The 15,944-nt window shown below is 48.0% G+C and overlaps 1 protein-coding gene across 1 annotated transcript; it reads left to right on the top strand.

The window, feature by feature from the left end:
• Positions 1 to 2,481: 2,481 nt before the first annotated feature.
• On the top strand, positions 2,482 to 4,705 carry LOC127031832 (olfactory receptor 14A16-like). Its single transcript, XM_050918853.1, has 2 exons — positions 2,482 to 2,979; positions 4,262 to 4,705. Exons 1-2 carry the CDS (start codon positions 2,482 to 2,484, stop codon positions 4,703 to 4,705), a joined length of 942 nt encoding a protein of 313 aa, XP_050774810.1.
• Positions 4,706 to 15,944: the final 11,239 nt, after the last annotated feature.

Here is a 15,944-nt window from a genome sequence, read left to right as displayed (position 1 = left end):
CTGGAGCAGAAGCTTTCATGGGCGCCTGACAAAGTGAGTATTCACCCACGAAAGCTTATGCTCCAATACATCTGTCAGTCTTAAAGGTGCCACAGGACTCTGTTGCTTATTCATAGGAAGGACATTCACATTGTGATCTCTCTCCATAATTTTTGTGTAGAGGACAGGAATTATTGTCTTTACACTCTCTCTCTCCCCCATGCAGCCTCCAAGGAAAATCCAGACAATCCACCCTCTTAGGCTGAGTGTTAACAACAAAGAAAAGAACTGAACACAAATATTCTCTCCAGATAAAATTATGAGATGCTTCATGGGACCTACATCCCAACGGACTGTAATGAGCATTAATATAGGACCTTGCATAGGAGCAAAGACAATTTATCACTCTTCTCACCTCTGCAATCACTCATTGACGTGACTCCTTTGTCAGAAGCAAATGAAGGTGCATGTGCATCTATTCAGGGACTTCACATTTTTTACCTACTTTATAATAATTCATGGGTTGCAAAGCAGAACAGACAACCCGGGATATTCGCATCAACAGCAAGTTATTTAATTTTCCTGGTATGGTTTCATATTCATTAGGGGCGCTGAGGGATTTTCAAAGAGATATTGGATCCCAACTGTCATTGAATATTAACATGGATTGAAGTGGTTCTTGTTGATATTCCTGGATTCAGGGTTTCTTAATTAAAGTGATAATGAATCGCAGAGATCTGGGAGGTCTGATAGATAGATAGATAGATTGATAGATAGATAGATGTGTTGTTTAGAGAGAGAAAAACTGAATAAAATATAGTTTAAAAATGCCATCATTACAACGAATTATATTTGCTAAGATTTTTTTTCTTCCTGTACCAGATTCCAGTGTTTTCTTATTCATGTGAACAGCTCATTGTGACCTGGCTTTTGCCTCAGCACTTTGCTTCAGTAATCAGTAGAACTTGTAAATATAATGGAAACTTGGGCTGATGCTGAAGTTTTCAAAAGTAGAAGGGACATACAGAGTCCATTCATCCCAGGGATTATTGGCAAATTTTGACTTTTTAATGCAAAAAAACCCAACAACTTCAAAATGTTTTGTTCAAAAAAATCAGTTGGTCAATAAATCGCTCCCCTCCCACACTGGAAAGCAGTCACATGGCACAATAAATATATAATAAATAAACAAATAAAATAAAATATTTATTCAAAAATCCAGTTTTCCATCATAACAAATGTTGTGGAGGGAAATTTTTGACCTTCCTTACCAATCTTCCTGAAGTGAAGCTGGATTTTCAGAAGATCTCAGCTCCCATTATAGGTGCCTAAGTGAAGTGACAGATCTTTTCAAAGAGCAGAGCAGCAAGAACCTCCTCCTGAGAATGGTAAATTCCTTTGACGATCTGGTTTCATTCTTTGTGAGGTTAAAAAGTAGTTGTCAGGTGCTGATCTTTTTCGAAAATCAGACCAAGAGTATTTTTTGTGATCCGGTAGCTCAGCAGTTAGAAAACTAAGCTTCTAAACCTGAGCTGAGAGCTTGAATCTCAGTTGACCATCATCAGTTATTCTTCTTTTGAGATCTCCCAGAAATGTACAAGAATTACACTTGATCAGAAATTCTGTCAGTTTTCTTCTTTTAGCAGAAAAATTTTCTATCTAGCAAAAGTTTTTGTGGAAACTGTTATCTGTCCCCCAAAATTTTCAGTTTTTTGCAAGGGAAATAGAACAACTTCAGCCAAGAACAGAAAATATTTGAATCGGAGGGAAGGGTGTCAGAAAAAGCATTTCACTTACAAAAATCAAAATGTTTTGGGACTTTATTGGATGACATGTCACAAGTTTCCACTGAAAATTAAAAAAAAAAAGAAAAGAACAGAAAAGAAAAGTACGTTTTTGCCATTAATTTTTTTTCATGGCAGTAAGAGGAAACACCTTCTGACCAGGTCTAGGAAGAACCTGTATAGAACCTAAGTTATAATAAAAGGTGGCAGAACACATATTAATATGGTTGGACAATGCTGATGTGTCCTCCGTACTCAGAGAAAGAGTAACGACTGGCCAGGGTGGTGTATTGACAGGACAAGCTATCATTCTAAGTTTGTGAGGGGTTTCCTGCTACTAATAGCAGACTAGGGAAATCTGTAAGGAAGTGTGTAGCTTCGGCATTCAGTTTACATAGAGCCAGACTAGGGTAAAATAGGGTGAGTTGTGTTTCTCTCCTTAGGAAGCAGCCTGCTTTCTCTCTCTCTTGTTTTAGGTTCTTCTGTGTTATTCTCAGAAATGAATGTAGTGTTATATTGCTGCTTTCCAGCAAGAGTATTTAATGTTTTTTATTTAACTTCCTTATGCATAACAGACAGCAGTGTCACAACCTTCCTCTACATACAAAGTGACGTAGGATTTATGAATTGGGAAAAGATGTTTGTTTTAGCTCTCTTCATTCTAACTGCATTTTTCTGATGTCTCTTCCTTATCTTTCTCATTCTTGCCAGATAGGATATGACCAACCAAACCTCTGTGACTGAATTCCGTCTCCTGGGATTTTCAGTCATCACTGAGCTGCAGATCTTGCACTTTCTTGTGTTCCTGTTTGCTTACATGGCCGCCTTCATGGGGAATTTCCTCATCATTGTCCTTGTGACCTTCAACCATCACCTCCACAGCCCCATGTACTTCTTCCTCAAGAACATGTCATTCTTAGACCTCTGCTACATCTCTGCCACCGTCCTCAAATCCATGGTGAATGCCATCATGCACTGCCACTCCATTTCTTTCCACAGCTGCTTCCTGCAGTTGTTTTTCTTCATCATGTTTGGGACAGCAGGTTTGGCCTTGCTGACAGTCATGGCATATGACCGCTACCTGGCCATCTGCAGCCCCCTGAGATACAGGACAGTCATGAACACCAGAGCATGTGTCCAGATGGCTGCAGGGTCCTGGCTTAGTGGAGCACTGTATTCAGTGTTGCACGTGGGTAACTCATTCAGTTTACCTTTCTGTGGGTCCAGGGCTGGCTTTAGGCCGATTCGCCCGATTCCTGGGAATCGGGCCCCGCGCCTAAGAGGGCCCTGGGCTTTAGAGGCGCCTTTTAAATTTTTTTACTTACTCTGGCTGCAGTCTGCTCCGGGTCTTCCATGGCCCCGCTTCCCTGACCAAAGCACCAGGGGAGCGTGGCTGCCCGACAGCCCCGCTCTCTCAGCTGGAGCTCCGGCCGGAGCACGACAAGCCCCGCGGCCCCGGCTGGAGCCCCATCCAGAGCTCGACAAGCCCCATGCCCTGGCTGGAGCTCCGGGACCTTTAAATAGCTCCCAGAGCCCTGGGGTAGCAGAGGGCTCTGCAGGCTATTTAAAGGGCCAGGGCTCCAGCTGCCTCTACCACCCTGGTCCTTTAAATTGCCGCTGGAGCCCCGTCAGCCCCATGCATTCCCCAGGGCTCCCACGGCTATTTAAAAGGTCCGGGGCGGGGTAGAAGCAGGGGATCCCCGGGCCTTTTAAATAGCCCCCAGAGCCCTGGGATAGTGAGGGGCTTGGGGGCTTTTTAAAGGGCCGGGGCTCCAGCTGCCTCTGCTGCACCCCCTGCCCTGCCCACACCAGCCCCACCCACCGCTGCCTGCAGCCAGTTCTGTACCCCTGCCCACAGCCAGCCCCTACCAAACCCCCTTCCCTGTCTCCAGCCAACCCCTGCCACACACCCCTGCCTGCACCAGCCCTGCACTGCCCACCCTGCCCTGTCTCCAGCCAACCCCTGTTGCACCCCCTGCCTGAAGCCAGCCAGTCCCATACTCCTGTCTCCAGCCCTGCCAACCCCTGCTGCACCCCCTTGTGGCCCTGCCTGAAGCCAGCCTGCCCCACACTCCCCTATCTCCTGCCAGCCCCGCACCCCTTGCCCTGCCTGCAGCCAGACCCTACTTCCAGTCAGCCCCTGTTCTGCCTCGAACCAGCCCCATGTCCACTGCTGCCCTGCAGTTCCCAGGCTAGTAACCCGCACACCTGCTTCAATGAAGGGGGTAAGAAGCAGCAGGGACCCACACATGTGCACACCCCCAGGGAGTGGCGGGGACCCACACATGTGAAACGGCAGTCATTAATAACCAATCAACAGCGCATATGATGCAATGTACATAATATACAATTTTATTATTTATATAGTTATGGAAAGTAAATAATACATGGAAGAAATGGAAGGCTTTTTTTTACACTTTTTTCTTTTTAAGTCATCCCTGCCAGGGCCCTGCCGAAAGTGTTCGAATTGGGCCCCGCACTTCCTAAAGCCGGCCCTGTGTGGGCCCAACTTTGTCCACCAGTTCTTCTGCGACCTTCCACCCCTCCTGCAGCTCTCTTGCTCTGACACGCAGCCCAACAAGGTCCACAACATTGTCTTAGCCCTCTGCTATGGCTTTATCTGCTTCACCTTAATCTTTGTGTCCTACATTCACATTTTCAATAGCGTAGTGAGAATCCCCTCTGCAGAGGGCAGGAATAAAGCCTTTTCCACATGTCTGCCCCACCTGATTGTAGTCTCCTTGTTCATCAGCATTGGATTCTTCATGTATATGAAGCAAAACTCTAGGGCCCCGTCCACTCAAGACATGGTGGTGCCTGCGCTCTGTGCTATTGTACCACCGATACTTAACCATATTATCTACAGCCTCAGGAATAAGGAGATAAAAGCAGCGCTGAGAAAAGTGAAAAGGCAAGGGTGGAATATGGCCACATATTTCTGATGATCTGCTAAAAAAAATTCAGAAAAGCATAACAGAAGGTACCCAGATCCTATAGCAATGAAAGAAAAAATAAATAGCTGAGGTTGGGTTTATTAGATAGATAGATAGATTCAGGGTGTATCAAAGTTTATATTTCTCTCCATATGTCAGCAAATATATATTTCTTCTATTTTATCTTACTCCTAGTGATGCTCAGAAAGAGTCCTGGAAATATTTTTTCTTATGTAAAATTTAGACTTTTCTTAGACAATCTCAAAACCAGTGTGTGACCTTCAGTAAGTCATTTGAATCTCCCTGTGCCCCAGTTCCCCTTATGTAATATGCAGGTGATTGGGACCAATGGTCAAAATTTCAGGAGAAAAAAAAATGATAGAAGGGAAATGGAGAGGATAATGGAAATGGGGTATTTTGTCTTGATCTGTAGGCAGCCAACTCCCTGGCTCCCCAGGCGGTTGCCTTCAAGATCGATCTGATTTCCCTGGTGTGCATCCTGGCTCCCAGAAGCCTTCTCCACCTATGTCTCATATATAAGGCTATGTTTTAGTCATGAGTATTTTTAGTAAAAGTGATGGACAGGTCATGGGCAGTAAACAAAAATTCATGGTCCTTGACCTGTCATGACTTTTAGACTCTTAGACTCATAGACTCATAGGTCAGAAGGGACCAATATGATCATCTAGTCTGACCTCCTGCACAAGGCAGGCCACAGAACCCTACCCATCCACTTTTATAACAACCCCTAACCCAGGACTGAGTTATTGAAATCATCAAAATTAGTCTGAAGACCTCAAGCTGCAGAGAATCCACCAGCAAGCGACCCATGCCCCACGCTGCAGGGGAAGGCGAAAAACCTCCAGGGCCCCTGCCAATCCGCCCTGGAGGAAAATTCCTTCCCGACCACAAATATGGCGATCAGCTAAACCCTAAGCATGTGGGCAAGACTCACCAGCCCGCACCCAAGAAGGAATTCTCTGCAGTAACTCAGTTCCCATCCCATCCAACATCTCCCCGCAGACCATTGAGCAGACCTATCTGGTGATAATCCAAGATCAATTGCCCAAATTAACTATCCTATCATAACATCCCCTCCATATACTTATCAAGATTAGTTTTAAAGCCAGAAAAGTCTTTTGCCCCCACTACTTCCCTCGGAAGGCTGTTCCAGAACTGCACTCCCCTAATGGTTAGAAACCTTCATCTAATTTCAAGTCTAAACTTCCTTATATCCAGTTTGTACCCATTCGTCCTCGTGCCTACATTAGTACTAAACTTAAATAATTCCTCTCCCTCCCTAACGTTAACCCCCCTGATATATTTATATAGAGCAAGCATATCCCCCCGCAGCCTTCTTTTGGCCAGGCTAAACAAGCCAAGCTCTTTGAGTCTCCTTTCATAAGGCAGGTTTTCCATTCCTCGGATCATCCTAGTAGCCCGTCTCTGGACCTTTTCCAGTTTGAATTCATTTTACTATATATCCCTGACTAAAACTTGCAGGGGGCTGCACGGGTGCACTGTGGGTGCTGGGGGAGGGCAGTCAAGGTGCTGGGAGGCAGGTGGGCAGCAGCACGCAGGCCGTGTTGCCACTGGTGCTAGGGGGGTTGGCGGGGCTCCCTACCTGGCTCCATGCCTCTCCCCCCTCCCAGCAGCAGTAGATTTTGGGTATGGGAGAGGGCAAGGGGTTGGGGCATGGGACGGGGTGAGGCAGGTTCTGGGCGGTGCTTGCCGGGGGGCTCCCTCACTCAGCTGCTAGACAGAGATGTGGCAGCACTCATTGGCCACGCAGGCCAATCCCAGTTGTGAGCCTAACTGCAGGAAAGTGGATACAGCTTCATAAACAGTTATTATAACCTATAGCAGCAAATGTTGATGGGAAAAGGTACTAAAAGACAGAGAGACTGGACTAGTCTGAAGAAAAAGGCCGCCTGATATAATCAAGGACTGTGTTAAGATTGCATGCCTGGTACACAGGGTAAGTGTGGGACTGGAAATCAATTGGTGTGTCGGAAATTAGTTCTAAATGATGGACACAATAATTAGGGGATCTCTTTATCTCTTTATATTTTCTGGTCCTTAAAAAGAGACTTCAGAGGGAAAATTGAGGAATGGGGGACACAGATATGGAATCTGGCTGACTGAAAGACAAGGAAAGGGGAAGGAGTGAGCTTCACAGTCTTGGCTGCCACCTCCACCGTCTGCTGGGATCCCAGTGTCCACCGTGACACTATTGGGCCTTTGTCATCCTAATCGTGAGAGATGTTCTCATCAGACCAGGCCAGAGAGAGGGATTCAGATGATATCGCCCATTCAACTGACTCCAGCTCAAGCTCAACCACTACCCGAGATGGGAGACTTTGCCGTTCCCCCCCACTCATATGCCCTTTTCCTTCCCCACCTTTTTCCTTTTCTTTTTCTCCCTCTCCTTTTTCCTTCTGTCTATTAAAAGTCTGGCTTAGCTGGCCAAGATGGCATCTTCTGCCACATTTCTGTAAGCTTTTGGCCAAAGAGGCAGCTAAAAGCAATGTCCAAAACAGCCTAAGAACATAAGAACGGCCATACTAGGTCAGACCACAAGTCCATCTAGCTCAGTATCCTGTCTTCTGACACTGGCTAATGCCAGGTGCTTCAGAGGGAATGAACAGAACAGGTAATCACAAGAGATCCGCCCCCTGCTGCCCATTCCCAGCCTCTGGAAAACATCCTGGCTAATAGCCATTGAGGGACCTATCCTCTATGAACTTATCTGGTTCTTTTCTGAACCCTGATATAGTCACGTTACACAGAGCAGAGCCCTGCAACCCCATGGCCTCACTCTCCCATCGGAGCCTCGCAACCTCGCGGCACCGTTACCTCAGCCAGAGCACCTCAACCCCACAGCCCTGCTCTCCCGGCCAGAGCCCTGCAACCCCTCTACCCTGGACAGAGGCCCTCAATCCTGCTGCCCCACTCTCCCGGCCGGAGCCCGGAGGCCCTGATACTCCGGTTAGAGCCCCCCAGTAACCGGATCCCCGCTCTCCACGCCAGAACCCCGCAACTCAGCAGTCCCACTACCCTGGTGGCAGTGCGTCAGGTCCCGCAGCCCCGCTACACCGACAAGAGCCCTGCAACCCTGCGACCCCCCTCTCCCGGCTGGAGGCAACCCTGCAGCCCCGCTCTCCCTACCGAAGTCTGGCAACCCCGTGGTCCCGCTACCCTGGCCGGAGCCCCGCAACCCTGCTTTCCCAGCGGAGCCTCGCAACTCCGCATCCCTACTCCTTTGGCTGGAGACCCGCAATCCCACTGTCCCGTTATCCCAGCTGGAGCCCAGAGGCCCCACTACCTCAGCTAGAGCCCCACAACACTGGAGACCCGCTCTCCCAGCCAGAGTCCCGCAACCCCACAGCCCCACTCTCCCGCCCGGAGATCCACAATGCCACGGCCCCGCTCCTCCGGCCAGAGCCCCTCAACCCCGCATCCCTGCTCCATCGGCCAGAGCCCCGCAAACCCACGGCCCCACTACCCGGCCAGAGCCGGGAGGCCCCACTACCAGGCTAGAACCCCGCAACCCCGTAGCCCCGCTTTCCTGGCCAGAGCAATGCAACCTCGTAGTCCCGCTCTCCAGGCCGGAGCCCTGCAACCCTATGGTTCTAATCCCCCAGCCAGACCACTGCAACCCCGCAGTCCCGCTACCTCGGTGGCAGCGCGGCAGGTCCCACTGCTCCACTACATCGACCCGAGCCCTGCAAACCCACGGGCCTCGTCACCCAGCCGGAGCTCAGAGGCCTTGCTATCCCGGCTAGAGCCCCGCTGCCCCAGCCAGAGCCCCTCAAACCCGCCGGCCTGCACCTTCAGCCGGAGCTCAGCAACCCTGCTGTCCCGCTCTCCCAGCCGGAGCCTGGAGGTCCCCGCTACCCAGGCTAGTGTCCCTCAACCCTGTAGCCCCGCTCTCCTGGCCAGAGCCCCGCAACCCCGGAGCCCTGCTACCCCGGCCAGGAGCCCCTCACACCTGCAGCCCCGCTCTCCCGGCTGGAACTCTGCAACAAGGTAGCCCGGTCTCCCGGCCAGAGCCCTGCAACCCCGTGGCCCCGCTACCTCTGCCCAGCACCGCAAATCCCGCAGTCCCGCTACCCCCGTCTGGAGCACCACAACCCCGCTGCCCCGCTTTCCCGGCTGGAGCCCAGAGGCCCCGCAACCGCGTAGCCCAGCTCTCCCGGCCGGAGCTTCCCAACCAATCACGGCCTACTACCCCGGCCGAGGGCGGAAACTCCCACGGTCCAGCTACCACGGCTGAGCACCGCAACCCCGCAGCCTCGCTACCCCGGCCAGAGCCCCTCAACCCCGCATACCTGCTCCTTCGGCTGGAGCCCAGCAACCCCGCGATTCCGCTCTACCGGCCGGAGCCCGAAGGCCCCGCTACCCTGGCTAGAGCCCCGCAACCCGCAACCCGTAGCCCCACAACCCCGCAATCCGGAGAGTACATGCCCCATGAATCGGGCCCTGCACTGGTTAAAGCCAGCCCTGGAGCTGGGAATAGGTTTAAGTCTCTGATCCCGTTTAGGGTTTCTCTGTAGGAACAATTTGTTCACAGCCAGCTGGTGAAGGAAATGACTCTGCTCCAACCCGCTGCAGTCTAACTGTCCCTACACACCCTGCTGACATGCAGTAACAGTTGATTACAGCACTTTGATCTAGTGCTCTTTGAAACAGAACAAGATCAGCAGGGTCACATGGACAGTTAGCCCACTGGCTAGTGCAGTGTCGATTCACATCCCAGCTTGCCGCAAATTAAATGTTCATGTACACAAGCCCATAGTCCTTTACATCCCAGCCAAGCCTGCCCAAGGAGGGGAGCAGAGAGCGCTCATCTATAGTGTGGATCCCTGGCTGCTAGGAACTGCAGAGAGACCCAGCAACTCAGGAAATCCAACAAATAGACATGGAAATGGCCACTGGATAATACAGAGATTGATTAACAGATAATGACCCATGATTCCTCAGTTCTGGAGCATCAAAGCCTTCACAAGTTGGGAAAAAATCCACAAAAACTGTCACAGTAAGTTTGCTTTTTCAGTTACATATGATACAGTTTTAACATGTAGAACAAATTTTAGAATATATATATATAACAAGAGAGGCTTCTTAAGACTTGCTATCAATCCTCTAAAACATACTGAACATGAGAGATTTTTTTTAAGCAGACAAACAATTGATTTTTCAAGAAGTCCCCAAAATCCCTAAATTGTGGGGTTTTTGCAACCAAGAACCAAACCTATTCAGCCACAAATGGCTGAAAACTGAACATTTTCAACAATCACTCCCCCCACTCCCAAAAGGAGTTTTATTTTTTCTGCATATCTAGAAAAAACAGAAATCCTATTTTTGCTTTACATATCTAGATCCATAGATATGCAAAAATAGGATATATATGCAAAAATAGATGTAGATGTAATTGTATATACATACACACAGAGTGGGTAGCTGAGACTTATTTGGAAAAATTGTTGGCTTGAAAACCCGATTTTGCTTTCAAATGAATTTAAAGAGAAAATTTCTGGCCACCTCACCCCATATTGGAAACATAGCATTAAGTTCGGTTGTGGAACACTAATATTGTCCACTGATGCCATAATTTCAAAACCATTCATTTTATTGCAGCCATTTTCATTTTGATTTCACAGAGAAGCTGCAGAATGGCAAAGCTGAGTAGCAGCAAAGCTAAGAGCCCAGAGAATATGTTCTATACACGCTTTTACAGTCAAGGTCAAAGTTGAACCAGGCAGCCAAAGTTTGACCCTGCCTGGGAACATACAAGGGGTAGTGGGTCTAGAAACCAGATCTCGTGGTGTAGCTTCATAGCCACTGTGCAGCACTGCCACCAGTGGAGTACAAAATACTGTAAGTGAGTGCAGAGAACATACACATGGTAAGACATAGACTATCCCCCACAGAGCTCCCTGTCCTAGTGGACCAGGCAGAAAAAGGGAGGGAGGGGCAACAGAGTCACAGGGAGGGGAAGTGACTGGCCCAAGCTCACACAGCAGGTCAGTTTAAGATTCAAGAAAAGAATCCAAAGAATGTCTTGTAATATCAATAGCTCTTCTCCTTCCCTGGTGTCTACTCCTTGCTGTATTCACAGAAGGCCTCAACGTTTCCAGGCAAAACAAGCTGAACTCTTTTAGCCACCTCTTGTAAAACAGGCTCCCCATTGCTGCAATAGGACAACTGTCATTCCTAGGACTCATTAATTCGGGATGTAATTTTATTCCATTTTTATGCTGCATTGCATTGAGCCCCATCTTGGAACAGATCCTCAGATGGCGGGAATGGACAACGCTCCATTGACTGTAAGAGAACTAGGGCAATTAACACTAGTGATAATGCATCTGACAAGTGATCTGATTGTCAGAGGTCAGGAACACTCTAATCCTAACCCTTGTCCTTCCCTTCACAGAGGCAGCACACAATGAACTGTGAAGGAAAATGTCCAACCATTTATATAATTGTATATACATACAAATTGTATATACATACAAATGTCCAACCATGTATATAATTTATATAATTGTATATACATACAAATGTCCAACCGTGTATATAATTGTATATACATACAAGTTATATATACATACAAATGTCCAACCATGTATATAATTGTATATACATACACACAGAGGGTGTAGCTGAGACCACCGTGACCAAGTTCCGTCTCCTGGGACTCTCTGAAACAAATATCAACAAATATAAAACCTCAAATTCTCCTTTCCTAGGCAGAGCTTTTTTACCCCAAAAGGAGACGAACCAAAGGTTCCATGAAGTCCATTAGAGACCTTACTATAGCTATTGATTTTGTGTGCAAGGTGCTTAGGTAGCATGATGATGGGTGGCACTATAAAGCCCTAAAATAGATAGATAGATAGATAGATAGATGCCAATTTTTCTCTTCATGATTCTCTCTGTCTATTTGGTCAGATCATGCAGTTTCAACAGAGGTGAAGCTGTTTATGGGAATGTGTCAATTTCCTCAAAGCATTGAATGGAAACCAGGTGTAGGAGAAGGAGAAAGCCCTTACACCAGGCTCCATGTTTCAGGCTAAAGCCTAAATAAAAGTCATACCCTGCTGATGTAAAGCCAAGCTAGCAAGAGTCAGGCTCTGAGCAAAAATCAGGCCTTGTTACAAAGCAGAGGTCTGCTTGCAGAGTCACTGTCTGGTACGTGAATTTGGCAAGAGTAGGACTAGTGCTGCAAAAACAGAAACACTCCAAAGAAGTGCTTTGCACAGTAAACGCACCCCAGAAGGAAAGTAGCAATACACCCCGATATCAGGCATGGTATAAACACACTCCCTGAAGGTGATACAGGGCCACACCAACACCTCCTAAGGATAAGGTCACGATGACAGGATGATGGATAGAGATGTTTTGATCGAACCAACAGGTACAAGGTAAAGGGTGGTAACTAAATATGTCAGAAGGGCTATATGTAACTTGTTTGTATCAATGTATAGAAGACGGGTTACAGAGGTGGTGTCTTTGTCTGGCTGAGGGGGGAGAAGGCGGCCCATTGTAATGGGCATACATGTCTTAGTATCCCTGTACAATCTATGGGGTGCTATTATTGTTCTTCATTGACAATAAACCTGGCCAAGTGCCTTGGCCTCTGAACTGAGTCTGTGGTCTTCTAGGGCAGTTCGATCAGAGCCTGCCATACTGACTACTTGCCCAGAGCTAATGCAGCACGCAGAAAGAAGGAAACACCCCAATGGCCCCCTCCCTCAGGGAGTCCCCTGGGAAGGTAGATCAGCACTGTTTATTGCTAACACTGTTGCAAGCATCGCAAAGCATTTTGCGGAGGGACAAAGATGTGTGAGTGAAGAGTGGAAGTTTCCTTTGCAGAGTCCGAGAGGCTGAGGGGGAGAGAAAGAAGAAGAGCAGAAAACGGGTTAACTTGACACTGCAGCTAGCAAGCTCAGTCTGAATATAAGAAGCTGACTCCATCCTAAGGCCAGTTGCTACCTGCCAAGACAGAAGGGGGAAGTCCAACCCCCACCCCCACCCACACCCCAACCCCCACCCCCTGGACTAGCCGTGGGAAGGAGAGTTGTTGAAAGAAATGCAGGGGCCTGGGAAAGGAACGCGATGGCAAAGGCCAACCAGGAACAAACAGAACTGTCTCATGGACCTGAAGCTGATGTATTTTGGGGAAAGCGGAGGAAGCTGCGGAAGGCTGGCTTGAACTGGTACACAGAGCATGGAGAACAAAGGTTCCTGAAGGAAACGCACCCCAAAAGAACCCAGGACTTAAAAACCCTCCTGAGAGCTGAAGCAAATCAGAGAACACAGCAGATTCTTGGATGACCTGGGCCCAGGACAGCACTTCCATCCACCTTTTCCCCCCTTCTTCTGCTCTTCTTCTTACATTACACCCAGGCTTGGCCAGCTTTGGGTTGGGCATATGTGAATATGAAAGTGGGCTAGGACTTGGGGCATTAATGTTTTCTGCCTTCCTCTGAGTGATGTGGAAGCATTTCCAGCACTCTCCACTTTTATTTTATTATTTTGTCAATAAAGCTTTAAAAATTTAGACACTTGGTGTGTGCTTTGTCATCTCCTCCCCAAAAGATCCTGTAGCCCCAGCCTGAACAACTGTGGGCCCCGGGCAGATTAGTAATGAAAATCTATCACAAGAACACAGACATAGCCAACAACTGACAACACCAGACAGGAAGTCAGGCTATCTGGCTGGCCAGTGCGCCTCCCCCTGGGGTCCTGTCACTCCAGCTGCCAGCCAACCTGCTCCACAACTGCCTGGCTGCTAGGCTCACAAATCCTCAGCAGTCCACCTCACAGGGCACTTGGTAGGTGGGGCTTGCAGATAGCTGCCTCCCCAGGCTAAAGGGGAGAACGTGTGACTGCCCCATGCGTCTCCCCGGCCCCATGACCCCTCCTGCCCCCTGCACCCAGCCCGTGGCCACAGCTCTCTCCCCATCCCATTTTAATTGTGGGAAGATGAGGGAGGGAAGGCTTCTGCCTATGAGAGCCTGGTTGGGACACTCGCTTTCACATACACACATACACACTCACTTCACCAGGGAGAGCAGCGAAATGTTCCGGAGGGAGGCACAGGGAGAGAAGGACAGAGCCCCTCTCCTTCCCTGCCCCTGGCAGGCCAATCTCGGGTGGCACTTAACCCTCACATGCATCTGATGAAGTGGGTATTCACTCATGAATGCTCATGCTCCAAAATGTCTGTTAGTCTATAAGGTGCCACAGGACCCTTTGCTGCTTTTACAGATCTAGACTAACACGGCTACCCCTCTGATACTTAACCCTCATACCTCCCTTACACATTGCCTCTGGCAGGATGGAATTTCTGGAGAAAGAGCCAACAGAGCCAACAGCCCAAGTGTTCACGGCTTGGGGTGCTTTGAATTAGGGAAAACAGGGACTCTCACAGAACCCCCAACTGTTGGCTACAGAGTCACTATCTTTGTCCCAATGAGGAGTTAATTATTTAGACAAAGTTGAATGGTTCCAACAAGAAAAACTGGGGGAAAAGTCCAAGACTTTTTCCATCCTGATGTTTAGGACACTTGTCTGAAAGGAGGGAGAGCCAGGTTCAAGCCCTTGCTTCTGACATCTAGAGAAAGATCCCTCCTGGGGAGGCTAAAGGCATGTTTCTGGTGAGTGAGGGAAGACTGCACAGCTGCTTCCAGGGCTTCTATATGTTCTATTGAAAAAATTAAGACTTTAGACCCTTGGGCTAATCATCTGGCCATATAGGCTTAGGATGAGCAATGAAAAATAAAATACCAAGGGGCTTTTAGAAATCTTTCTGAATGAAGGCTGGGATATTTGAAAGGGTCTCCAGGATCTAGGTGGGTCATACGCATTTTTCAGTCAATGGGCACCTGATTCTTTTAAGCCACTCTGAGAACCCCTGGCACAGATCACAGCCTGGAGTAAGAATTCACTGTATTGTTCCAGACTCTGCAGCACCCACATCCCTCTATTCCCACTCTAATTGCACAAGATGCTGCAGGTCCCTCCACTGGGCCAACCCCGTTCCTGGTGACTTTCCATGAAAATGAATGGATATGAACCTAGGATAACTTTGGCCCATCCTGATAAGATGTTTTTCAGTAATTCCCCTGCTAATTCCCAATGGGGATAATCGCAGCTCTACACTTCTCATGGGGATTTCCTAGGAGATTCTCCTCTCAGTCTGATTGCTTTGGTTGCTATAAGTACCTGAATCCTATGGCTGATATGTCCCTTGAACACCATTCAGAAGCTTAATGCTGTGTCAAGGTCTGAAACTAGATTGTGCCCCAATAAGGAATCATTAGAAAGCAGGACAATCCCTGGCCTTAGCCGCCACTGGACCTGTGAAAGGATATGATGTCTCAGTTCATATCCCATTTCCATGTGACTGTTACAGACATATCAGAGCAGGAAGGGACAGGCTGGCTTGGGAGATAAGAGATGAAGCAGTTGCTTTCATTTCTAGACCAACTGTCCCAACCGAACCCCACTGAGCAGTGGTCAGATCCACAAAAGGATTTAGATACCTCTGTCAAAAATTTATATCCTCAAAACCTCTGCTCAGCTGCTGACTAACCCTGTAAGTGCCTATGTTTTTCTAGCTATAGACAATTACAGTCTCATGCTGCATGGATTTGCAGATGGTGACATAGTGGCCATATAAACCCAAGGTTTGTTTTATTAGGTTCATTTTGCAAATCACAGGCTTAATATTTCTGAAATTCAGGAGAACCCCAGGCCTTGGAAGTTAACAAGATAGAGATAGAGCCAGAATTGCAAAAGGACTTAGGCACCTAATTGTTCTAATAGGTGCCCAGTGGAATTTACAATTCACTTAAGCAGACTAGGTGCCTAACTGCTATTGAAAGTGAGCAGGACTTAGCCACCTAGCTCACATAGGAGCTTTGATAAAGCACACTAAGTGCCTGTCTCCATCTTAGGTGCCTAAACGACTTTGTAAACAGAGAAGCTGGGCTGGAATCAGGAAACACTGCAGGAGAACCTAAGACTTGTGCTATGCAGGAGTCAGACTAGAAGATCACGATGGTCCCTTTTTGGCATGGAAATTGATGAATCTGTTAGCATGTAGACCTGTTAGTCTGAGATAGAATTTTGGGTTTTGTTTGCCTGTTTGACTTTTGATACTTTTATATCCTTACTAATATGTGTGAACAAAGAACAAAGACACTGTGTGTTGCATTTCCCACAACCAGATGGGGCT

Source organism: Gopherus flavomarginatus, chromosome 11 (genome assembly GCF_025201925.1).
Source record: "Gopherus flavomarginatus isolate rGopFla2 chromosome 11, rGopFla2.mat.asm, whole genome shotgun sequence".
NCBI lineage: Eukaryota > Metazoa > Chordata > Testudines > Testudinidae > Gopherus > Gopherus flavomarginatus.
This window is presented reverse-complemented; position numbering and strand designations above follow the sequence as displayed.